The sequence below is a fragment of the Lipophrys pholis genome, assembly GCF_963383615.2.
Source record: "Lipophrys pholis genome assembly, chromosome: 21".
In the NCBI taxonomy this organism is placed as follows: Eukaryota; Metazoa; Chordata; class Actinopteri; order Blenniiformes; family Blenniidae; genus Lipophrys; species Lipophrys pholis.
In genome coordinates, this window is record NC_137649.1 from 6,107,982 (window position 1) to 6,134,532 (window position 26,551).

Sequence of the window (26,551 nt, forward strand, 5' to 3'; positions counted from 1 at the left end):
TATTTCTTTCGAATAAACTCCGGAGGCTCGTCTTTTGAGGCAGGGTGCTTGGTCTCAACATGGCGTAGCCGTTTGGAAGGTTTCATGGCGCCGTTAGTTAACCAGTCGCCACACGACACAGGGTGGACTGAGAGCATGTCAGTCAAGTCAGGTTTTTTAAGTAGGATTCATCGTATTCTCTTTTAAATATAGCTTTTTATTTTGAGTGGTCTTCTATTGTTTCATTCTTAGGACTTTCCTCCCTTTCTTTGTTTTATTTTTTATTTTCAGAGCATTGCATAAATTCATGTCATTGTCAGTATTCACCTCAAAGGAATGACAGTAGCACAGACATTAAAACGATTCATCAAAACCAACTGAACACCAATACTCTATCAATACTTTTTTTTAACTTTTTTTTAACATTCGAATGGGATGCGTTAAAACAGAGAAGGAACAAAATAAACAAATACAATTCCAGCACCTTCGTGGGGAGGTTATCTTGCAGCCTCATTCTCTGGTTCAAATCCAAAGCAGGTTTGCTTCTTCCCCATATAGAAAACCCACTTTGGCCACATCTTAATAAGCTTGTCCGTTTTTAAATGAACTGAGAAGGTAATTTTTTCCAGAACGTATATGTCGTTGATGGTGTCGACCCATTCTGGCTGTTGATGGTTTTCTTGGCCGCAATTTATTATTTGATGGAGATTTTTATGAGCATTTCCTTTGATTAGTTCACTTCACACAGGAAAGCATTTCAAAGAAGCTCTTCAGCGATGTTGTTTTCTAGTCAGTTTGTCATTTTAACCGTTTGACCGGTTTTTGCTCCATTTTTGAGTTTCAAAAATGTTTGGTTTTTTGTCGTTTTTTTTAGCCAAGTCAGCTTTTTTTTTCTCTGCTAATTCTCCTTGTAACACATTTTTTCGCTGGTTCTTAGCAAATTTTCATCAGTTTGTAATGTTTTATTAATGGCAATTTTAGCAGGTTTAGCCTTTTTAAGCCATTTTTGCAAGGAGAGTGTTTTTCAAAATAAGCCAGATATGCAAATACTTTTTTTTTTTTTTTGGAGATACTATTAGGATGAAATTTGTTCTCGATATCATGTTTAGAAATCTTCAGTGAGCCACTCCAGAGGAGCTAATGAGCCACATGTGGCTCTAGAGGTTGCAGAGCCCTGTCCTAAAGTCTTTCTATCATCACCAACCAGTCGGTCCGTCCTCCTCTGACCAGCATCAACTGGACGTTTTCTCCTTTTTGGGGCCTGAGGATGGTTTGTGTGTGAAAATCCCAGTGGATCAGCAGTTTGTGAAACACTTCAACCAACATCCACAAACAAAGTCAATTAATCCACTTTAATAGTCCAACGTCCTCATGCTCAGTTTGATCTTCAGGAGCTCATCTTCATCGTGTCCACTTCTCAAAAATACATTGAGCTGCGGCCATGTGTAGGTGGTTCTAATGAAGTGGCCGGTGAGTGTTTACATCTTGAACTACATCTCAGGCTTTTTGCCTCCTAAAGTTTTATTTTTGGACTGCACAGTACTGTTGCGTCTCTTCGTTTTGTTTTGCACGTCGATCTCTGAGATGTTAAGGAGGCAACGAAAGGCATGCTGATGAGAAGAAGGACACGAGCTGAATCAGAGCAACAAAATGAGGAGCTGAAGTCTTCTGACTGTGGATCAGCACGTCCCACTGCAGGACGGCTCACGGAGGCTTTACGGGGGCTTTTCTCAGCCCCTCACCCTGGTGCATTCCTACAACGCACACTGGAGTCCTGTATATGAAGCAGGCTGTCATATATTCTATAGTGTTCCACCCACTTTTACATATTGTGTTCCCTTCCAGCCGAGCGGTAATCCTCCTGAGGCTCCGATGGGCGGAGGGCCGCAGCGAGCTGCAGGAACTTCTTCCTTGTGTTTACATCGAGAGAAAACAAGGAGCGAAAGAACAAATGACAATAAAACGGAGGGATAGCTTGCAGCTTGGAGTTCGGCTGCAGCGTGAGTCCCAGCAGAGGTTATCACTCCCTTTATTTTTGAGCAAAGTAGGGCGACAGGATGAGCTCACGGGGAGCGGTTTGTCCCCGTGGCGACGCCGACACGCTGCTCCATCGCTCCGATAGCGTTTTATTAAATCCCGCCGTAATGAGAGCCGATCAAAGAGGACCGAACGCTCGGTTCACCTCACCTCCATCATCAGCCGCATTACAGACGCGTCTGTCTTCAAGCAGATCAGCAGCAGGGCGCCCGCCCGCCCACCCGCCATCAGAATTTACCCAGAATCCCCCTCGGCGCTGACTCACGCTTATGCGGTGACTTTCCATGACGCGTCTCCAACGAGCTTTCTAAGTGTCCAGAGTGTACCAAGTCGGAGCGTCTGTTTAATAAAACCTTCTGAATGTGGACCGGTGTTTGGACCCTTCATCAAGTTTTAATCAAACAACCTTCCCTGGTGGAGGTTTAGCCCGTTTCCCTCCCCACTGACCGGATTCAGCTCACGTACTTTTCATCCTCACCATTAAGTCACAGACCGTTTTCCACCAAATCAAAGTTAACTGGAGCCACAAAACACATTGACTCTTTAAAATGAGGTGAAAGCAGCGTCTGAAGTTTGAGATATGGAGTCGCTTTAGAACAAGAACTGTATCTTTATTTACGTTCATAAAGTTTCTATCACAATTTAAGATGATAAACACTTCATTACATTTTCTGCTGATTTTTGTACCTGATTTCACCTGTTTTTGCCTTCTTTTCCGGCATTTTTCAGACAAATGGAATAGAATTGAACACTTTATTAATCCCAGCGGGGAATTCCTTCTAGCATCGCTCCAAACAGAATAAATAGAAAGTTGAATATCTTTCTTTACTTGAAATAATCTCCTGCAAATCGCTGATGCTCATAGAAAAAGTGACGTAAATGTAATGAAAAACTGTGAAACTGTGAATCGTGGCTCAGTAGATAGAGCAGGCTGTCTTCAAATCTCAGTTGTTCCGGTTCTCGTCTTGCTCCTGTGTTAAAGTGGCGTTGAGGGAAACGTTGATCCACGAGCTTCTACCGCTGTATGTCGTCGTGTCGAGGCTGCCGGAGCTTTAAGGCGTCACTATATTACTGTTTCAGTGTCGAGCTTCAGTCTGTAGAAGAAGGTTTTCATTGCGTCACGTAGACTCGGTTTACAGGTCGTCTCTCCATACGTGTTCTCCCGTTGTTATTGTTTATAGCGTAGTGTTCTGTGTAACGTGTGAGGTTTCATTACAGCGCCTACTAGTGGCCTAACATGCAGTACATTTTTTGCTGTTTCCGTAGAAACGAGCGCCGTTTTCAAAACCTTGCCTTGTAAACGTGAAACTTTTCTGAAATGAAAAAGCGAAACCTTGGTAGGTCCCGGATATTCAAGTGTTCTGTCACTGTGGTGGCGTCTGGGTGTTGATTTGGTGTTTAGGCCAGCTCTAGTAATCAGGGTCTACGTCTTTGTGTCTCAGTGAGTGTCTTCTGAGCGCTCAGGAATCAATGTGATCGCTCCGACTGGTAATCTGACCTCCTCCTCCTCCTTCTTCTCCTCCAGGAGGCGTCCAGCTCTCCGCTGAAGACTTCACCAAGGCCCAGAAGTTCTGCAAGTACGCCGGCAGCGCCCTGCAGTACGAGGACGTGGGCACGGCCGTGCAGAACCTCCAGAAAGCCCTGAAGCTGCTCACCACCGGCAAAGAATGAAGCCTTTGTCCCTTTCCCCTCCTCCTCTTCCTCCTCCTCCTCCTACTACTACAACTTCAATCTTCTTCCTCCCATCCTCCCCTCAACCAGTAGCGTCTCCCTATCTCCCAATGATCTGAGCACACACACACACACACACACACACACACACACACACACACACACACACACACACACACACACACTCTGAAGCTGTTGCAGTGGCCGTCACACGAGGACACGATGGAAATCAGCGAACCGACAATGGCGGCCCTGTGTCCGACGCACCCGATCGACGGTTGCGAAACGACCGACCGACCGACCGCAGGAACGAGCCGACTCCCAGTCGCCTCCACCCATCGCCGATCAAAGCGCCGCCGTCGACCTCGAGTAATCCCGGTTCGGCGTCCGCCCGCACCGCCAGGCCGTCAGGTCCAGGAAGGGTGAAAAGTGACTCCAATGTTTTTTTGGTTGATTTTCGCGACTGGCGATCGACTTCGATCAGTTTAATCCATAAAACGGCAGATCTTCACAACTACAGAGCAAAAACTTTCAGTAAATCCAGTTTTTATGCAAAACAACACTAAATTGAAACGCTTTAAGCTCCTCCGATCTAAAGTTTTGATGTCTTTATGAGAGTTCAGCGCCAGTTCAGGGCGTCTTTGTTTAAAAGATTGAGTCGTCCTGGTCAGGTGGTTAAATTGGATGTTTGACAGTTGAAGCTCTTTATTCTGCACATCTCTAGTTTATTAGGTTGACATGCATGCATTTGGTTTTTTTCACCTTAAATTGCATTTAATCCAACATTTGGAGAGAAATCTCAGCTGATATTTGGTTAAAAAAAGGTGTAAATGACAGGATTCCTCCTCCATCTCTTTATTGTTTCTCTGCTCGATATTCAGCATCTCTTCATCAAGTTTTTCATGCAGCCTGAACAAATCCTTTACCTCATTCAGTCGTTTAGTTTGATTTCTCTTTTAAGCGAAACTAAAGACAAAAAAAGACTTTTGTAGTTGCTCCCGTTCATTGTATGATCATTTGTCTAAAGGTGACCACGATCCAGAATGTACTCGAGTATCCTTTACGTGTCGGTGTGTGTTTCCATCACTAACAAACGTGTCGTCACGTCGGCTCCGGCGGGGTCAAAGGTCAGAGCTGCACAGGTTTCTCTGCAGACATATCGAGGTGGTGGGGCTCCGCTCGACTTCACTTATTTAACGTTTAGAGGGTTTATTTTGTTTTATTTTTTTTCCTCTTAGAGTTTCCGGATCTGCCGGAGCGATCCGATTTGAATAAAAATGTCAAAAACGGGTTGGAGCGACTCGAGTTTTCTCTTTTGTTTCCGCCGGCTGGAGATGAAGCGGAGGACAAGTGAGGCTCCAGTTGGATCTTAATTCTTTTACCTGTGAAATCAAAGCAGCTCAGATCAGAGACGAGGTCTCGTGTAAAAAAAAAAACAGAGAATAGATTAACCTCGCGACTCGAGTCGCCGAGCCGCTTCTCCCGACAGAATCACTTCAGACGTCGACGTGCCAGAGACGTTTTGATTCCTCTAACGGGTCGGAGGTGAAGACTTGAAGGCCCGAAGCAGAAAAATGACACCTTCTGTTCTGGACGCGGAGTAAATGTTCCGGAGCCCAGAGAGTTCCTGGAAACACTCAAATAAAACCGGCAGAAAACGAGGCGACGCGCTGTTCATAGTCCGTAAGAAGCCACGGAGGAGTCGTAGGGAAAATCATTATGTTGGAGGTTATATAATCTGTAGGAAAATAAAAAGTTCCCTGGTAAGACCAAGAAATAATGGCGGTAATCGTTGATTAGGAATTCCCAAGTCAAACGTCACCGCTGGTTTTTGTTGTCCAACTAATAGAATGGATCAAATATTTAAACAACAAATATTGAAACCATCCAAACAGAAACAAGAACTATGAAAGTAGATTTTTCAGTTATTATTAATAGTAGTAGTAGTAGTAGTATAGTCATTATTGTTGTTATTCAAACTGGCTCGTTTCAACTATGAGGGCGTTTATATGTTGAAAAGAAAGAAGCAAGGAAACGAAAAGAAAAATTAAGTAAATAAAATCAAGAAGCAAAAGAGAAAGAAAAAAGTAAAGAAAATTGAAAAATAATGTCAATAAAAGAAGATTTATAAAGAAAGAATAAACAAAAATAGAAAAATAAAAGAATCAAAGTAGAATTGTGAAGAAATCATAAAATAAAAGCGGGTAAATTAAAAAGTACCCGGCCGCACCACCGGGCCTCATCGGACCACCGGGCCTCATCGGACCACCGGGCCTCATCGGACCAGCGGGTCGCCGAGCCGCTCCATGATGAGAATCAGTCACCGGGAGGAGAAAGGATGTCGGCCATCGATGTTATTCATCCGCCGCTGTCGTCACCAGACGAGCTTTTGGTGGCGGAGGAGCTTCGCTACTGTCGACGCAGAACCGCCTTATGATGGTGCAGCGGCAGCTTAATCCACCGCCTGAGGAACATCATCGATCCGGTCACTGTGACCCTGCATGAGCACGGAGGAGGCATCATCACCAGACTGGAGGACCTCAGACCTGAGTCGGTGTGTAGAGGCTCGTACCTCTGAACCCACAACCTCAATGGGCCGAGGCCCTTCTAGAAGAGTGACGCTTAAAAAAAAAAGTATTTCTCAAATATTGTATAATAATCCAAAACTGCAAACGGTTGCTGCAGATCTTTTCCATTATTAGAAAAATAAATATTGAGATGAACCACATTTGATATCAACAAACTAATAAGTACTGTTTCTTTTTTAATGAATTACTTTTCATCATTTAAATTCTACAAGAAAAGAACAAAACGTTGCATATTATTTCATTTAATTTCAGGTTGCGGGTCAGGAAGTGGGAGGAAACCGACCAAAAATAGCCCAGAAGTTTCAGACCCCTCCTGTATTTAGTTTTTTTATTTAGTTTTTCTCCCAAAAAATCCCCTGAAACAATACCATACAATAAAAGTAATATAATAGAAATAATTTATTTAATTTTCACTGAGAATGTGCTGCTTTGAATATTGATTTTTTTCGAATAAAGATGTATTCTATTCCCTCCATTACAACTTATTTCTATCACTTTATTCATGAACAACTGAACAGAAACTACCAAAAAAAGTCCTTTATTTCAAAATGCAGTCACGTTTATGCATCGTCACATTATTGGCCGCAGTTAGAACATTTTCATGTTTTCTTTTTTATTCTTTTTTTATAAGCACTTATATAATCATGCCTTTAATCATGTTTAGTTTTTTTATACACCTGTGATTACAGATTCACTTATTTCTACTTTATAATACAATAGCAACACAACACGCAAAGAGCATCTCTGAACATCACCACAGGGACGTCCTGATCAGTAAAGCGAACCCACCCACCCACCCTCTCTCTCTCTCTCGCTCTCTCTCTCTCTCTCGCTCGCTCGCTCTCTCGCTCTCTTGCTCTCTCGCTCTCTCCAAACTTTGTGGAGTTTTGATCGACGCGCATTTAGGACTTGGAGACTAAAACTCCATTTCTTGGAGGAACAAGGTTTCGTGTGGACTTTCTGGAGAAGGGATAATGATCCTGCCGGGGGACCAGCCGCGGCTCCACTGAACACATGTGAGTGTAAAAAACAAACAAACAAAAAACCCCTCTTAACAGGAATAGAATCTGAGATTGGAGCCGCTCAGAGAACCCGGCATTACGCGTCCATCGCCACTCTGGATCTCTTCACTGGGTCCGCGCGTCGCGTCTTTTACGCATTTTAACAGCCTCGAAACGCCACGACGCGTCACCCTCTGTCCCGTTTAAAGACGATTTCCACATTAATGAGTCTGAAACGTGCTCACACCTTTACGCTCGGGGCAGTGATCGCTTGATTGCCTCCAGCGCGCCGCCGTTTCCACATGCGACATTTTACGCACTTTACGCAGCGATGAAAACGCTTCAGGGACTAAAGTGGAGAATCGATTGTTGTTGGTTTTTTTTTTTCTTGACATCACTCAGAGCAGGACCAGAGGAGAGGCGATGGGAGCGTTCAATCTGCGCTCTCTGCGCTCAGCGCGCCCCAGAAACCAAAACCGTTCACATTGTAATTCACTAATGGAAGGAAAAGAGAAAAGAGTTTCCACTCTTTTCTTTCCTTTCTCCCCCCCAACATGAGAGCTGGAGTCTCTTCTGGGGGGGAAAAAAAAAGAAGAAAAAAAGGTGTGTTTTCCATGATGCTGTTGGCTGCCTATGGCTGCATATGTTTACAATCTGTCTGCGCCATACGGAGGAGCGAAGTGAGTCCTGGAGGAGCAAGGGGGAGCAGTTTGGGACTCTAAGTACCAAAGTAACGTGAGGTTCTGCTTTAGACTTCATCAACTTGATGATCGAGTTTCCCAAAAGGTGCGCAAATCTCCTCTCAGAGCCGCACAGATGGGTTTAAGTCGAGGTTTTGTTTTTACGCACGAAAGTGAAACGGGGAGAAAAGCGTCTCTGTGGGACAAACTTTCCCGAAGCAACTTAAAGTACAAAGACTACAATCAAAGAGCAAAACAATGTGTTTTCACATGAATACATCGGCTGTGAAAAGTCAGAAAATGCTGCTGCTGTTGTCAAAATTCCCATTAAAAGTTTCAGAATATTACTTTAATATGAGTTGGACCTGTGAATGCTGTTATTCTTCTTATGTTTATAAAGTGAGCTGGTAATGTCTCCGTAATGCAGCTTTTTAGGTCAATAAATAGATTCATTTATGGATTAAAGAGTCGGAAAATGCTGCAGTTGCGATGCAATTTATTTTACAAAAGTTTCGTTTGTTTTATGAAAATGAATTAGATTAGGTCCACAAATTGATTATGAAGGATACATTACTGCAAATCGTCAGAAAAGCGTGAGAAATTGGTTTATTTAGACTTCAATTTTCACCTAAAGTGAAACATTTCTTATTGGCTTTCATCTGCTTCATCTAAAATATGTCCATATGTTAATGTTTGAGCAAAATTCCAACAAATAAAAGCAGTGAAATAGTTGTGTTATTTAAGTCAAAGTACAAAAGTACAATAAAGTATTCATGACACAGTATTTTTGTTGAATAAATGTTGGAAAATATCCCAATTGTGGTTCAAATTCACCCTCAAATTGCAAAAAAATTGCTAAAAATGTGCAGAGGAACAGGATTTTCAAGCAAGTAAATCTACAAAAACTCTAATAAGCTGTTCATATTAGATCATGTTGGATAAATCAGTGGATAATTAAGGGTTGAAAAGTGACAAGATCATAAAGTTGTTGCTGAAATTCATTCTAAATGTACATAAATTGTCAGATAAAGTGTTTTCTGAGTGAAAATGGACTGAAGTTGAAAAAAAAAAACAATATTTGGAAGCTGTGTTGGAGTCTACGCTGTTTAGTCTTCAACTGAAACGTGTTTCTGCTCGTTTTAACAAGATATTTCCATAAATCTCCTTTGTGATAATCATTGAGCACCAAACTACAGATTTTACAGTCCATTTTCAAACATTTTAAAGACCATTTGAATCCTTTAGTTGGAAATGAGGCACATATTTGGTTTAAATTGATGTAGTATAGGTTGTTTTTAAACAAATAAAAATTTCTGTACCTAAAATACAAGAGAAGCTCTAAAAGTATCAACAAAACATTGTTTCAGTATGTTTCTGCTTTTTTAATGCACATAAGATGCATATTCTTTTATTTTTTCAGCTCATTTAATGTTCCAACAGGCTGTTTTTGTTTTTGATCAGTAAGTTTATTTAGAAAAATGTTACATTGATGAGGTGAAATTCATTTAATAGAAGTTTTTATTGAGTTATGAATCTATTTTATGTATAAAACTTCTTAAACGTGAATATTCTCTCAGTATAGTAGTATATGTAGTCCTTAATGATTATTGAACAAATATGATTCACTTTGTTAGATAATAACCAAATAAATGTTTTTGACTTGAAGAAATATTTTTCCCCATTTTATGACTTTTTAAAGACCAAATGAGTACATTAATCCTGGATTTTATGCATTTCTGATTCGATATTTGCCTTTTGCCTCCAATGGCGTGATTCTTATTGGTTGTTTCTTTAGCAAATCAACATTTCTTTTTTCCCGTGTGTTTTTTTTAATTTATTGAGGCTTAAATGTTTGTTCAGTTGAGACAAAACAAGACATTTTAGAAAACTACTGACTAAATGAATCCATTTATTGTGAAAATTTTCAAAACATTGTAAAATAGCTCTCTTCTTCTACTTTTTACTGCTCTACAGTCATCTGACTGAAGGTTTTTGTTCAAATAAAACATGAAAAAATCTCATAAAAGGCCATTTTTCCATCAGTGATACTTTAAATTGAGCTGAACTTGTATTTTAGTGCTTACGGGACACGTTGTTTTCGGCTTCTTTAATGTGAAAAACGGTTGCTTTTGATTGTTTTATAAATCTGTTGGTTTAGAAATTAACATGACTCTTCATGTAAAATAACAATTAATTGAAGTTGAACTTAATTGATTTTATTCAGTCCCAATTTGCTGATTTCAACCTTTAAAAGGTATTTTCTGTAATTAATTATTGTCTTCCGCTATTTAACAATACACAGGAAAAGTTGAATAAATGACACCGTTCCATCTCAAATACTGAAAGATTTGTTTAATTTGTTTGCATTTCGGCATTTTTTATGCACAAGACACTCAAACTCTTCTGTTTCTGTCGCATCCTACTAATGCTAATGAGCTAAAATACTCGGGAAAAACGACGAACATGGCCGGGCGATTTAAGGATAAACACGTCATTAATGCTAATGCTATCGAGCTAAAACACTCGGGAAACAGCAACAAACCTCTCTGCGCGATTTAAGAGTAAATGCGGCATTGATGCTAATGCTAACAGTACCATTGCGAATGACTGCCCTCCGGCTTTGACACGCGAAAACATTGTTTATCAGACACGATGAATGTGATTGAAAGTTTACATGTGCGTTGGCACAACGGCCCTTTAAGTTATCAGATCAACACTTTGATAAGAAATGTGGCGGTTTATAGTGAGCACAAGGGGGCGCACCCCAAAGCGTAAGGTTTTGTTTGTGCGCCTGTGACGTCAGGCTAATATCATAAACCCACCTCTGTTGAATTTAGCCGCGAGTGGTTAGCCGTTAACTGCTAATTGGTTATTTTCATTTGTCATGTGAGCATTTGTCATGCTATGCTATCGCTATGCTATCGCTATGTGTGTGTAATTGATTTAAAAACAAGTTAAGGGAAACTGGATGTATGAGGATACCAGGTGATGACTCATTTAAAAAGGAGTGTTTCATTTGAATGTCTGGGAAGTAGAAAGAGCTCAGAAATAAGTGTCAGATGATATTTTAGTTGCTGATATGATGAATCGTCTCGTGTCCATCGCAGGCCCCTGAATCGAATCGTATTGAGGCAGATTTTGCTGCGTCGGCAAATATCATATCATTGTCCGGAGAATCGATATCAAACTGGTGAAACTGGTGATTTACATCCATGTTAAATACAGATTGTGTTGTTTTTTTTTTCGTGCACCTTCACCTGGATCGTCCCAAAGTGTCGGACTGAGTTTATCGGGCTTTTATCAAAGGAAGTGTTGTTGAAGGTACGCTCAGTCGCCGCCAGCTGTTACACAACCCGCGAAGGCGAGCCGGCTGAAAAAAATGCAACCCAGAAGGTTAGAAACTGACGGAGAAAGAAGAAGAACAAGGAGCGACGTGGTGACGCGTAGCTCAGGTGCAGGCCATTACCTGATCCTCAGGTGGTGAGGTGGATCTGACAGGAATGCTGCTTCATTAAAGCTGAAGGGGACGTTTGATCTCCTCACCTGCAGCTTTTAGAGGGATTCTGATGACATTCCTCGCTGAGATTATTAAAAAAAAAAAAAGGAGAGGGAAGGGATTCCCCTGGTTTTCCCTCCGCCAGGCCAGTTTTCTGCTGCTTTCTGGCCACGCTGGTGAAAAACAGCCGAGTGACCCACTAACTGGAGAAAATATGTGGCTGTGACCCGCTGACGGGAGGAAAAACAGTTTTATGAGAGACGTCTGGAAGGAAAAGTTCAGCAGATGTGTGTGTTTGTGTCAGAGGCGGAGGCAGGTTGGGTTAGCGGGTGGAAGCGACGCCGCTTAGCACGCTAATACCTGATGTATATAGCACGCTAACGTCTAATATCTGACGTATAAGACGTCATTCTGCTGAAGAGGAAACATTTCAACAATAATACCACACACAAGCCACCAAACAAATACAAGCAAAAGCTACAACGCAAACAGACCAAATGTAGCTAACGAGGAGACAAAGCTGCGTAACAAATAGATAAAAGCTACGTAACAAAAGCTGCGATGCAAATAGACCAAATCTACGTAACGAGTAGACAAAAGCTGCGACACAAACTCACGAACACTGTAACAAATAGACAAAAGCTGCGACACAAATTAACGAACACTGTAACAAATAGACAAAAGCTGCGACACAAATAGACCAAATCTACGTAACGAGTAGACAAAAGCTGCGACACAAATTAACGAACACTGTAACAAATTGACAAAAGCTGTGACACAAATTGACGAACACTGTAACAAATAGACAAAAGCTGCGACACAAATTCACGAACACTATGTTACAAATTGACAAAAGCTGCTACACAAATAGACCAAATCTACGTAACGAGTAGACAAAAGCTGCGACACAAACTCACGAACACTGTAACAAATAGACAAAAGCTGCGACACAAATTCACGAACACTGTAAAAAATAGACAGAACCTGCGACAAAAACATTCAAAAGCTGCGACACAAACGGACAAACGGTCAACACAGATGCACATGCACATGCACATGCGCATGCGTGCAGATTGCTCAACCTGTATGTTTCCTCTGCTGTTTTGATGATTTGCTTGTTGGACCTGCTGAGACTTGGAGGGTAAAGAGGAAGTAACGCTGCGCGGCGCCACATAGGGGACGACCACAGGGTGTGTGTCATTGTGAGTGTGTCTCACCCTCGATGTGTGAGAGCAGCCCTGGTCTGCCGCCGCCGCTGCCGCTGCCGCCGCCACCAGAATCTCTACCAGAAGAACATTTCCCACAACGCAGACGCGTGTCGGCCATGTCTGTTATCAGATCCTGGTACTTTGTACCTTTTGATGAAAAGTACTAATATTCCAAAATCCATCTTAAACACATTAATGTGAGGTACAACCACTTTCAACCTTGAGCTAGAAGTAAGACAGACTGTCCACCAGTAAACAAATACTCCCAAATACTTCTTGATCGCAATCATGCGAGTATTTGTAACTTCATCTCTTGCCTCTGACCTTCCTCGTGAGTATTTAGAAGAGCAGATACCTTCGCTCTGCACCAGAGCCTTGAATCTAAGACTGATAATAATACTTCAAAAAACTGCATTAATGTGGTTTTATAATTGTAAAAAGTTTTGTATAAAAGTTCCACCTCTGGCAGTAACAGCCTGATGAGTGAAGAAGAGAATAGAAACATAGAAACAACTATTTCTTCTTCCTCTTCCTCATGCTCTTCGTCCTCCTCTTCCTCACTATGGTTGAAGTGTAGTAAACCCTGACTAGGTTGACAGTCCAGCAGGGGACAAACCGAGGTGTTTTAAAGTTTGTTTTTCGTTTCAGAAACGTTTTTGCGTCGATACACAACAGCGCCCACCCGTGGCTTAGCGGGCTCACTACATCGCTTGCAAAATGTTTCCGAAATTTTTCTGCGATGAAAACGTCAAAAAGCGTGCGTTTGCAGTTGAATCGTCGTGGAAACGTAACACAGCTTCTGTCAGTTACATAATTCATGAGTAATGATGACCACAACTGTACGTCACAATTTAAATTTGCATTGTTGTCGCAATATCGGCAACACGCAAATCGCAAAAGATACACCGGACCGCAATAAAAATGACGTTTCCACGCGCATTGCTTTAATGCGCCGCAAGTTCAACGTTATAGAAATGCAAATATGAAAGAAAAGCGTGAATAATTTCCAAATAAAACGCAACATTTCACTCATGCGTGGTTAAAGTGACACGTTATTGCAGCAGAAATCGGTCGGCGCACCTCGGCTCCACGTCGTGAGTCTCCCACTCTAATAGTCGGCGTCCATTATTCTGCACAAATGTTTTAAGAAGGCTGAGGGGAGCAGCTTTATATAAACATACTCTGTATAATTTACAGATTTACAACCACATGTGTGACGGGAACTTGGCAGCGCTGGAGGCGAAGAGCGTAGAGCTCCTCCACCTCCTCCACCGCCGCAGCGACGGGAGGACCGCCGCGAACATTTTAATCCCGACTCTCGCCGTCCCGCCACTCCGGCCCCCGCCGGAGGGGCGGGGCGGGTCCCGCACGCACAGAATAGAAAGACGTCTGTCTGACGGGCCAATCGCAGGCGAGGAGATGCAGGGATCTCGCTCGCACACCAACGCAGCGGAATAATACAAACTGGAAGTCAAAGATCAAATAAAACACAAATGAGGCGTCTTTTCTTTCTTCTGATGTCTTTCTAATAGTCGTGAATACACAAGAGAAACCAGAACATTGCTGCAATGTTAAAATTTAGAAGGACAGAGAAGCTTTTTGTTAATGTCTTTATTCTGAGCTGCTTGGATTAAAAATGTTTTTAAAAACTTTATGCACATAAAACAATTTTTATTGGATTTTCCATAATTTTTTAAAAACATCTAAATATTGCATTTAAAGCACATTTAGACAAATTTACACCAAACTTCCAGATTCGTTGTTTTTATTATTGTTTTATTTTATTATTTATTGTTTTTAGCATCAATCTAAGGCCCTGTTGACGCAGCAATATTTTAAAGTGAAAACGCTGAAATTTCGTTGCATTTTGGGTGGCTGTTCACACGACCACGCAACTTTTAGAAAACGGAGGAACTTTTTGACATTGTTCAACTCAGTGGAAACAGTCAAAATTTTATGAACTTTATGAAAATGTTCATGAAAACGGATAAATGCAATGTTTCACAAACGTAACTTTTCAAAAATGCTTGAACTCCGTATAAACTGGTGGGGGGGCGAGACTTTTTGAAAATGTTCTGACTCCATCTCTGCAGAAATGGGAAAAAAGACGGTTTAAAAAAAACAAAATGCTTCAACTCTGTATAAACGGGGGGCTCAAACGCAACCTTTTGAAAACACTCCACCTTCTTGGAAACAGGAGAAAAAGTATGTTTTTGAAAATGCTCTGTCTCTGTGGAAATGGGGAGAAAAGCACCTTTTTCAAAATGTTTGGTCCCCATGGAAACCGTCAAAATGCGACTTTTTCGAAAACGCTCCAATTCCGTCTCCATAGAAATGCAACTTTTTCTGAACCACTGCTAATGTGCACGCGCGCCACAGTCGTAGTCAAACGATCTTCTGCACATGCTCAGTAGAAGGACAATAACAACAATGTTTCCTCCACAGTGTCAAGACTCCCAGTCCATGTTCTCCTGGGACTTGGTAGTTTTGTTGTTGACGGTCATTGCAAAAACAGTCCAACTTCCTCGTCTGTCCATACGAATGTCCGTGTACTCCCATTGTTAATGTTTATATCATATCGTTCTCTCACGTGAGTGTGTGAGTGTGTGTGTGTGTGTCGATTCTTTACAGACACACCCAACAGTGCCAACTTGTGGCCTGGCATATTAACGACACCGTTGTCAATGTTTCTCGCATTTCCGTGGAAATAGACATTGCATAATTTTCCAAACACAAAAATGATGGGTTATGAGGGGCTTTAAGGTTTGTTTCAGTTAAATAGTGTGTCAAATGATCAGAAAATGTATAGAAAAGTACAAAAATTTAAAAATATTCTACAGCAAATGTACATTGTACAACATAGAAACTTCTGCTAAAAAGTGTAAAAGTTCAAACAAACGTGCAGAAAACACAAGGGAACAGTGTGCAATGTACAATTTAACAACTTGAGCGCTCAAACCAAGAGTGAAGGCGGATGTTACTTGTCCTGAGAGAAAGGAGTGACCTAATTATGGCGAACAAGTAAAACCGAAGCAATTTAATCCCAACATGTTCCAGATGGAGTAGAAATGACTCACAGCAGCAGTCTTGTTCTTTCAGATCTAAATTGAGCTGAGTGATGATTTTGTTCATTCTTTAGGAGATTGAAGTCACAACATGGAGCACATGTTTCTGCCCAAACTGTTTCTTCTTTGTCGGAGTGTTAAAGTCCTTCGTGGTGTCGATGAAATGTGCTCATGCAGCGTGATGAATGAAGGAAGTGCAGATCAAAGTGTTTTGTACCAGACGCACGACACCGGATATGAAGGAACGGTCATTCTATAATCCACCAACAGCAGATTAAAATCTACCATGTGAAATTACAAGTTTCACGAGTTACATAGGTCAGTTAGTGGGATGAAGATGCTCTATAATCTGAACGTTAGTAGGATTAAAATGCTCTATAATCTGGACGTTAGTGGGATTAAAATGCTCTATAACCTGGACTTCAGTTGGAGAAAGATGCTCTATATTCTGGACATTAGTAGAGGAAGATGCTCTATAATCTGGATGTTAGTGGAGGATGGTGCTCCATAATCTGAACTTCAGTTGGAGGAAGATGCTCTATAATTTGGACGTTAATCAAGGAAGATACTCTATAATCTGGATGTTAGTTGAGGAAGATGCTCGATGATATAGACGTTAGTGGAGGAAGACGCTCTATGATCTGGACGTTAGTGGAGGAAGATGCTCTATAATCTGGACGTTAGTGGAGGAAGATGCCCTATAATCTGGACGTTAATCGATGAAGATGCTCTATTATATGGATGTCAGTTGAGGAAGATGCTCTATGATCTGGATGTTAGTGGGGAGAAATGCTCTACAAACTGGACGTTAGTGGGATTAAGATGCTCTATATTCTGGACGTTAGTGGAGAAAAATGCTCTACAATCTGAACGTTTAATGGGATTAAGTTGCTCTATGATCTGGACGTTAGTGGGATTAAGATGCTCTATAATCTGGACGTTGGTGGAGGAAGATGCCCTATAATCTAGACGTTAATAGATGAGGATGCTCTATTATATGGATGTTAGTGGAGGACGATGCTCTATAATCTGGATGTTAGTGGGGTTAAGATGCTCTATATTCTGGACGTTAGTGGAGGAAGATGCTCTATAATCTGGATGTTAGTGCTTCTTGAAAGACATCATTTTTTGAACAAGCAAAACTTTGTTAAACATCTCAGATGAAACAGCAACGCGCTGTCGCTCGTAGTCAGCTCTTGGGAAGGGAAGCTCACTGCTATTGATAATCTGATAGATTATTGAACACATTCTTGACGCTCAAGGAAAAATATTTTTGAACGTGAGAAGAGACGAGTTTGAACCTCGCTGTCCTGTTAATGAAACTTATTTTTTGTTACGCTCAGTCCTTGTGAGATGAACTGGAGCTCGTCATGAATATCTGAACAGCCTCGAGAACAGAGCTCCAGTTTGTCGACTCCGTCGGAGCGTCCAGCTCCGCAAATTCATTCAGCCCCTGACATTATAGAAAACTCGCCTCTTTGTCAAGTCGTGCGTCTCGTCCCTCCTCCCTCCTCCTCCTCCTCCTCCTCCTCCTCCTCCTCCTCCTCCCTCCCACCCCTCCCCTTCCTCCCGCCGCCGCCTCCATCCCCAGTATGGAAATGAGAGTGAATGCGAAGCGGCGCGGCGCGAGGTCAGCGGACACGACCGCGCGATAAAGCCTGCGATTCATGCTGGGGCTGAGCTGCACGGCCCCCAGGCAGACATTTTGTGGCCCCAGAGGTCCTGCGTTGCACCGCCGAGCGGTTTCACACCACATCAACAACAGAGAGATCCACCTTTAAAGATCATTATTATTTATTATTATTTATCTTGTCTTGAGAAAATAGATTCTGATGCCTGCAGAAAATGGTTGAAAGGTTTTTATTTTTGTATTTTCATGTGAAATTTTACAAATTTTTGCTGTGTCGAACCTTTGACTCATTGTGAACATGAGGGCGTGCCCTCATTCGGCAGCCAATAGAGATGCTGAATGTTTAAGCCCCGCCCCCACCAGGTTGACCGGCCTCTCCTCTGCACAAACAGTTTAATTTGTTCAGTCAAAACGTGAAATTTGCATTGTTCTTACAGGGAAAAATGGAAGTGTGTTTTAAATCAAATCTCTACATGAGGAGGAAAGCATGCTAATGCTAATCACAGCCGTAAACACAGGCTGCGATTAGCATTAGCATGCTTTGATAGCCGTTAGCTTCCCTTCCGTCTGTGTCCGTCTACACGAAGGACGTCGACCTCAGCTTTTTTCTTGATGCTTCTTTACTTCATTAGTTCAACTAATTAGTTCTTTCAAGAACCACAAGCATGTTGAGTATAGAGCATCTTCCTCCCACTAACCCACATGACGAGTGAAACTGACCCGCGCAGCGCTATCGCCTCGGATTATGTGGCAACACTACAATAAGACCCCGTTTCTATGGTTACGGTGGTTCGAAGTTCCGTTTTCGTTGAAGAAGGGTTTTTTTGTTTACACGCCAAACAACTATATCACAGAAACAGCACATTTGCTGAAAACAATGTAGCTGGCATGCCAGGCCAGGAGTGGGCGCTGTTGTTTGTTTTTTCTGATGAAACCAGACACACGTGCAGCGGAGAACAATACGCCATAAACATCAACAATGGGAGTACACAGACATTTGTATTGACAGACAAAGTAGGATTGTTATTACGGTGACTGTCAACTAGAAAAAGTCCAGGAGAATCTGGACCGGGAGTCATGATACCCTGGAGACACTCTGTTGTTGTTGTTGTTGTTGACAGTATACTACACCCAAATGATGTCGGAGGTTTACCTGCTACATAATATACATCGGACTGATACAAACCTACATGGACCAGACGAGTGAGTCGATACTCCAGAATGGTAGTTGGTCCAGTAGCCTGTGGTATACCTTAGAAAAAAGAAGTTGTCGATTGTCTGCATGCTTTGCAGAAGTACACGACACAAGTGTGATGATGTTTGTGTTGTTTGGTAAAAGCCGTACTTTGTGCTCCGGTGTTGATCGCTCATCACTTAACAAGCCTGTTGGACGGGGGCTGGTTGGGTAACGGGTGTCTGTTATCCCTGCACATCTTCATCCAAACTGTGGCTCCTCGAACGCACGTTGGTTCAAAATGGACTCTAATGAGCTCAGAGAGAAAAGTTTAATGAGCCTCGTGGATAGATGTGCTTGTTTGGAGCAGGAAGACCTTCCACACGACGTCTGTTCTCATTAGAGTCTGTTAACTTGTAACGGCGTTACTGACACCTGATGGAGCAGTTTGATGAGCTCCTGAGGGATGGCGCACACACACATACACACACACACACACACACACACACACACACACACGAAGTGGAGGTGGTACACTGATCTCTGGTCACTTGTTATATTTTTACTGGAATCATTAGGTAACAAAAAAGTAAAGCAGAAGTTTTACAATATTTATTTATTTATTTTTAATCTGTCTGGATTAGTGATGCGCATCAGTGTAAAAACCTGTTTCTGTATCGTTGAGCCATTTGTACATATATATATATATATATACATATATGAAGAAGAGTATGGTTTTTAAACAGTCCTCTTTAATCCAAAACTACTTCAAACCGTCTCCAACCAAATACAGAACTAAATCAAAAAATACTCCTGACACTTCTTTAAAATATGACTATATCATGCAAAATTCACTTTCTAAAGGTTTTCAACAGTACTAATCGTCCCCATACCTGGACTGACGTCCCGGAAGTGAAGACAGTCTGTCCTCTCTCTCCTTGGCTTGTTACAGTTTTTATAAAGTGTGTTGCTCCAACGAGCCAATCAGAACTCAAACCCTATATAGTGTCATCGGGGGTTTAACCAATCCTAATCAAGGTCGGCCCTCACTTTGGCTCCTCCCAGCTCTGCTCTGGCACATGGCACCACGAGAGAAAGTACTTCCTCCTCTTCCAAAGATGGGCATGTGTGGGCGGAGCCAGTCCAGCTCACGCAGACACAGCAGATTCTGAATGCAGCTCCTATGATCCAATATTCAAATGAATGAAAATCAAAGAAAAAGTTGGATTTGGGGCAAATAAACTAAATCAAAGAAAAAGTTGGATTTGGGGCAAATAAACTCTGAATACAAGGTTTCTGGACCAACGAGACTCTTGTGAAAGTGTTGAAAAGCTGCATGATATGACCCGTTTAATGGATCTTTGAAACCAACTTTAAACCCCGTCCAAAACCAATGTGAGTGACGTCATCATGTGATGAGCATCTGGTTCCTATCAGGGGAGTTTTTTTCTCATATGGAAACGCGCCTCATCTGAAAAGAGGCTTTCCTTCTACCACAACACTTTTGCAACGACCAGGAAAGTGTGTAAACGTCTATCTACACAGTGCGTTAGGAACCGAGCTCGTTGTGAGCCGCCACACGATCCGTCTCACTGTTAATCAGTTATACTTTAATCAAGTGTAGCAGGTAGCATAGCTGGGGTGTGAGCCCCAGAACTCTTTAGCATGTAGCATGTAGCATAGCTGGTGTGTGAGCCCCCAGAACTCTTTAGCATGTAGCATGTAGCATAGCTGGTGTGTGAGCCCCCAGAACTCTTTAGCATGTAGCATGTAGCATAGCTGGGGTGTGAGCCCCAGAACTCTTTAGCATGTAGCATAGCTGGTGTGTGAGCCCCCAAAACTCTTTAGCATGTAGCAGGTAGCATAGCTGGGGTGTGAGTCCCCAGAACTCTTTAGCATGTAGCATGTAGCACGACTCAGAGTTATGTGTGGCACCTGAACGCGTCGTCTTGGGGTCTCTCTGCTCCTGGAGTTCAACCCCAAACCAAGATGGCGGCTCGGTCAAAAATGTCTTCAGTGACAGTTCAGTGAAAAGTATTTCTGAAAAGATTTCAGGTGAGAAATAAACTGCAGTTGCTGAATCTGTCCTCGTTGTGGTTCGACTACAGCTGGTTTAGGTGTTGAACAGAAGTTTCACGATGCGTTGGACCTACGCTTCCTGCGCCTTATTTGCACAAAGTTGGCTGGATTCAACTTTAGGCAAATTAGCTGAGGACACATAGACAATGAATGGGAAGCAGGAAATTGACAGATCCTGTGGACATGTGATTTTGACTTGCTGACGCAGCCGTCGACTTCGGATTATATCGGTATCGGCATCGCTAATCAGCAACATTTAGTTTTGAAAATATCAACAAATAGGATATCGGCACATATCTAATACTTTCCTACTAAAAACCTTAAAAAACAAGTCTTAAAACGAGTCCAAAGTTAGTCTAACACAAGCATACGACAAGGTAAGTGACTGAGACTTCGGCCACGTTTGAAATGTTGCTGAATAAATGGCGCCTGAATCTTGTTCAACAACGACTAAAAATGTCTGAACTAGTCTGAAACCAATTCTTTAAATGTATGAGCTTCAAATAAAACCGGATATATTCCAGAAAGTCCGAGTATAAGCATATTACATAACCTGTCAGCCTGTTCATGTATTTGATCAGACAACTGTTCCTGAGCAGAGAGTAAAACTGTTCATTTCACTGTTCAGGGAGTCCTGTACAGGAGGAGGAGGAGGAGGAGGAAGAGGGGGAGGAGGAAGGTGGAGGCGCCATCGAGTCGTCCTGGTGGTCCTCATGTGGACGACGCTGCACAGACAAGGTGAGAGCGACGCGTTTGTCTTCATCCGATTGGGGAATAAAAGCAGAGTTGCTCTCACAGCTGTTGATAACGGTGAAAACGTAAAATGAAGGACGTCGATTCTACGTTCTAATCCTCATGAAACTGAAAACCATCGTCATGCAGAGGTTTTGTGTTTGGACCACAAAGCTGTGGAACCCGATGGCGAGGACCCAGACTCACCTTCAAGTGTTTTTGGTCTCGACAACCTAAAGGCAACTTTTAGACTCAATACGGTCCCATTAGGGTTGTGCTGATTTATTCTACAGTAGCGACCGATGGGATTAATGCTGATAAGACAGAAAACCGAACGCTTTTGTTTATGCAACAATGGCCTCGTGAGCCACTGAAGTAACGCAGCGTTGTCTTCGTGTACATTTTACTATCGTGTCGCAGTGCAGCGCGTTCTCAGAAAAAAAGCATGTTTGCTCTGTTTCCAGAGTGTTTTCATAAAGTTACGTTTTCCCCCTGTAGTTGTTGAGACGGAGTCGAAAAGTTCGACCCTGGGAGCCATTTTCAAAAAGTTGCATTTTCAGAGGCTCTGCGCACCGCTGTCATGTAAACGTACGCCCAAAAAGCAACCAAAGTTTTCCGTTCTCACTTGAAAACGCCGTCTAAAGGCGGGCAGAGTTCGATGTGGAGAGCCGGATGAAGCCAATAAATCTGAAAAAAAACACTCGTTCAGACACTCACGTCGTAGCCCCGCCCCTCGCGTCCGACGACACCGCCAACCAACAGGTCTTCCACCTTGTTGTTGGTGTGTTTCTATGGCAACGGTCCAGCGCTCTTCATGGAAATATCATCGTGTTTTCTGAGGTTTAATGGGTCTCAATCACGTTTTATCGTCTAACTTAATTTTCATCAATTGTTCGAGGGAGTGGCAGTGATGTCTAAACTAGTGCAACAAGCTTCCTGCAGTTTTTTCTCTCGATTTCTCAATTATGTGTCGAGCTGTTCGGTTCGCAAACATCCACATGAGTTGGCGAGACGTGAGCCGAGGAACGCAACGGTTTGCGTTGGACAGTGGTCGGCTGTGGGAGCAACTCAAAGAAAAGTACATTTTAGTGAGCGAGTAAGGCGGCGTGATCGCGACGCATCGGGGAGTTGTGACTGAATGTCACAGTTTGGGAGTGTGAAGTTCAGGGACGCCTCATTAGCTGCCGGCGCTAATTGAAAAGGATTCAGGACCGTTTAAAGTGGCACCGAGGCTCATTACGAGCCCCATGATAATCATCGTCATTATATTAAAACTGCCTTTAATGGCACAAAATCCTTAATTAAACATCGTTTTCACACGTGTATGTGAAGATTACCGCTTCCTGTAAAGCTTAGCGGAGCGTTACTTTCAATTTAAAAGCGCTTTGTGTTTAATCGTCTGTGTTTTGGGAGAACGCGGAAGGTGATACGTGCACGTTTTTTTAAGTGACTTTTTTAAAAATGTTTTCCTGTTTTTTCCGTGCTGCTCGTCGTGAAAGCGCTCCCCTCTGAAGAGAACTCGGTCTGCATTATTCTTTGGAATAACTCGAAATGGCAAACCAATCCGTGTCGTTTCTGCGCCGAGATGCAGCTTTTCTTCACGTGACAGCAGCCGTCCTGTTTGATTTACGTCTCTCATCTGTGTCCCGTCCCATGTTTCCGCGCTCGTTTCCTCCTCATCCCGCTCCGCCGTCCCTCGCTCATACTTTCCGCCTCTCTCTCTCTCTTTTTCTTCGTGCATCCATTAACCAAAAGAAAAAAGAGAATCTTTTCCATCCCCTTTAATCACCCCTTTACTTTTTGGAGAGCGCTCACGGTGTTGAGAAATGCTTAGATTTCGCTGGTACGTCTTTTCCAGAAAACTGTCGGAGGCTCTTCCCATCGTGTCCTCGCGCTGCAGTTTTCTGGTTTGTGTTTGCTCACGTCTCACTTCAAAGTAAAATCCCTCTTTGCTTGATCTGGGTGCGACTGCAAGACGAGATGTTTTGAACCGATTATGAAATGACGGTCACACTTGAACCTTCGCTGCCTGTATTGTCCACTCGGTGGCGGTGTTGAGTCAAGCTTTTTTTTTGTTTGTTTTTCTCACTGGTTGGTAGTTCCAGACCCGTTGTAGTGTTTGCCTGTTCAAACATGCTGCTCCTCAGGGCAACTCATTACACCACCTTGTGGTGAAAACTTGTACTGCACGCTTTAAGGTGAGTTACATTAAACCGTGAAGTTCAAGCAGGAAATACTGCAAGTTTGTGCTGCAAGTTGTAGTTAACAAGCGTTGCACGATTTCAGGCGAACGTTTGATGTGCAGTGATGTTGTTGAGTATTGTCATGACAATATATTTTGCGATAAATAAACACTTATGCGGATGATTTTCTTTTTCAAATAACTGCTCTTTATCTTGTCCGTACTTTCACACCAGCTGTATTTATTCATTTCTTTCCCATCATACGTGTGTGTGCAGTTTCCACCAGCAGCATTTGAGAAGTGGAGCAAATTGACTTTGTCTTAGTTTGTTTTTCTTCCACATTTGCACTTCTAACTTTTGTCTCTTCTGACCTTCAGCTATGAAATCACATGCATTGTATTCCGGTTGATTGCACTTTTCTATCACATTTAAAATCAGTCCAGTACACCTCTTTGCAATTTGCATCTACAATAAGAGTGTGCAGTTCTTCCGAAATCCATGTTCAAATCAAGTTTTAATAACAGAGTTTGACAGCCGCCAGCCGTCGTCTTTCTTTGTCCTGCATTAAAAGCACATGTCCACGCTGACGTCTCATTCATGTCGTCCCCGCTCCTCCTGGTCAATAAGTTGTTGCGTCATCCAACGGTCGGTGAACGGGGGTTAAAATAAAAGTGAGAGGTGATTTCAAGAAGCGACCGTGTTCTTTTGGCCACATCATGTCTAATAGTTTCCCTTTAATATCAGAGCTGTAGAGCGGAGACAAGAGGCCTGGATGTGGTGAGAATCCGGAGTCGGGAGGCAGAGCGAGACCTCTGGCGCTCCCGTACTTTCCACATTTGTGCCAATCACGCTCATTAAATTGAAAAAGTGAAGCTCTGACAGAAAGTGAGGGAGAGAAAGAATGGAGGAGGAGGCAGAGAGAGAGAGAGAGAGAGAGAGAGAGAGAGAGAGAGAGAGAGAGAGAGAGAGAGAGAGAGAGAGAGAGAGAGAGAGAGAGAGAGAGAGAGAGAGAGAGAGAGAGAGAGAGAGAGAGAGAGAGAGAGAGAGAGAGAGAGAGAGAGAGAGAGACACAGAGAGAGAGAGAGAGAGAGAGAGAGAGAGAGACGAGGTGAGGAGGAGGAGGAGGGCGTTTAATGTATTTTCCATACCCCTACCAGCAGCCTCGGGCCAAACCCGACGCTTCACACACACTCGTAAAGTTCCCAGCAGAACTAAACCACAACACACACACACACACACACCCACACACACACACAGGTTAGCGGTGGACGCTCTGTGTGAGCTGCTGACCAGCAGATAAACTGCAGGTTGGAGCCCCAGGAAAGCTGGAAGCTGTAAATATTTCAGTGTGATGAAGGACACGAGAGCGACGGGCGAACCTGAGGCCTCCAGCCTCGTTTCCGCCTCACGGTGACGCGCCGACACGCAGCCAGGAGGAAAGAAATGTGTTTCTCGCAGCGTGGAGCAGCGGTTCGCACTCCAGACTCACAACAGGGGGCTCACCGGTTAGAGTCCAGGCTTGTGGGGTGAGCATGTTGTCGTCGATAGTGAGGAGGTTTTAGCTCACAGACACTCATAAAGTTAAAACCCACTGATAAAAATAGAATATATTATTTCACTTGTGGTGCATTTTAGATTGAGAAAAGTCAAAATGCTACAACAATGTGCAAATAAACAATCATAAATACTCTTGACTTATGCACCCAGATACTCTGAATATCTGCACAAAGTGTTGAAAGAAGTCAGAATGACCACAAAAAGCACTTTTGATTCGTCGTGCACTGCCAGAAAAGTGTGAAATAAGCCTGAACGATAATGTAACCGTGGCTGGATTTTACTGTGGGAAGGGCCCGTGGGCTAAATACAAAATAATGCCCCTGTGTATCCCCGTCTAATTACAAATACCTGCAAACAGAGATGCTTTATTGAGTGTTCTTGGTCTTATTAACCGAGGTCGATTTCAAACATGCACCACTGCACCTCATGCCTCTTATTTCCAAAGCCTGGGGGAAAGTTGTCTGCGCTTTTCTGGATGAATTTAACATCCTGGAGTTTTTTCAGTCTGGTTTTGAAACCCTGCACAGCAAAGAATCTGGCGCTCAGGGTCTTCAGTGGTATCCCCCTGATGAACGGCTGGGGTGATCATGGGATTCTTTGTCTTGTTGGGCCTGAACGCTGCTATTTGTGCTGGATCACAGTATTTTATTATCAAGGTGAGCGTTTGTTTTTCAGGTCCTGCCTGGCCCACAGAACTTTGTACCTCCTCTAAACTTCTCACATATGGGGATCCACAGGGCTCTATCGTAGAGCCCCACACTTTTTCTATTACCGGTACTTTGGGCTTTGGCTCAGATTTTTGGAAGGTATGGTGTTTCTTTCCATTGTTATGTTGATGAGATAAGTAAAAACAAAAAAGCCCCGTGTTGACTTGGGCTCCTTGGCACATTATGGAAACAGTTAACAACTTGTCTTTTTAAAAGGACAGTGACTTTAAATCAGGTCACCAAATCTGTGCTGTGATAGCCCAGCTTCTGTTTTGCTTTCGTCTCTCCAGTTAAAAAGTGAAATCTGAACCAACTAAATCCATGGCGAACTCAATAGAATGAGCTTTTTTTTTTCAGTCTCAGCCGCTGGCAGAGGTGAAGCCCTTTCTTGCACATCAGCACTTTGAGACAGTGATCCCTGTCCTCCTCACGTCTCGGCTGGGTGGACGTAATGGACTTCATGCTGGGACTCGGCCAATCTTCCCCCGCGCGTTTCCAGTCGGTTCAGAACGAGGCTGGCCGTCTTTTTAACTGGAGCATGTAAGGAGGACCGCAAAGCGCCCGCTGCAGTCTCCTTCCACTGGCTGCCCGGGCATTTTAGAATTCCTTTTAAGTTTTTTGGGGTTTTTTTAACGTCTGTGTTTAAGTCTCTAATTGATCTCTGTGAGCGGCTTCATTTCTTCTCTCGGGCATAGAGGTCTAAGAGCTTCTTCTAATGAGGCTTGTAAACTAGGAAATGACTTACCTTTGCACACGACACAGAC

The 26,551-nt window shown here is 42.9% G+C and overlaps 2 protein-coding genes across 5 annotated transcripts in view; both read left to right on the forward strand.

Moving 5' to 3' along the window:
- vta1 (vesicle (multivesicular body) trafficking 1) overlaps positions 1–4,977 on the forward strand; it is a 58,024-nt gene extending 53,047 nt beyond the window's left edge. For all 3 annotated transcript variants that reach the window (XM_080490889.1, XM_080490890.1, XM_080490891.1), the window contains one exon: positions 3,542–4,977. In XM_080490889.1, the coding sequence (XP_080347015.1) occupies positions 3,542–3,687 (146 nt within the window). In that variant the 3' untranslated portion in view covers positions 3,688–4,977. The remainder of the gene's footprint in view (positions 1–3,541) is intronic.
- A 2,167-nt stretch (positions 4,978–7,144) lies between these two features.
- Positions 7,145–26,551, forward strand: part of adgrg6 (adhesion G protein-coupled receptor G6) — a 97,632-nt gene continuing 78,225 nt past the window's right edge. For both annotated transcript variants that reach the window (XM_080490430.1, XM_080490431.1), the window contains exons 1-2: positions 7,145–7,291; positions 21,237–21,346. In XM_080490430.1, the coding sequence (XP_080346556.1) occupies positions 7,290–7,291; positions 21,237–21,346 (112 nt within the window). In that variant the 5' untranslated portion in view covers positions 7,145–7,289. The remainder of the gene's footprint in view (positions 7,292–21,236; positions 21,347–26,551) is intronic.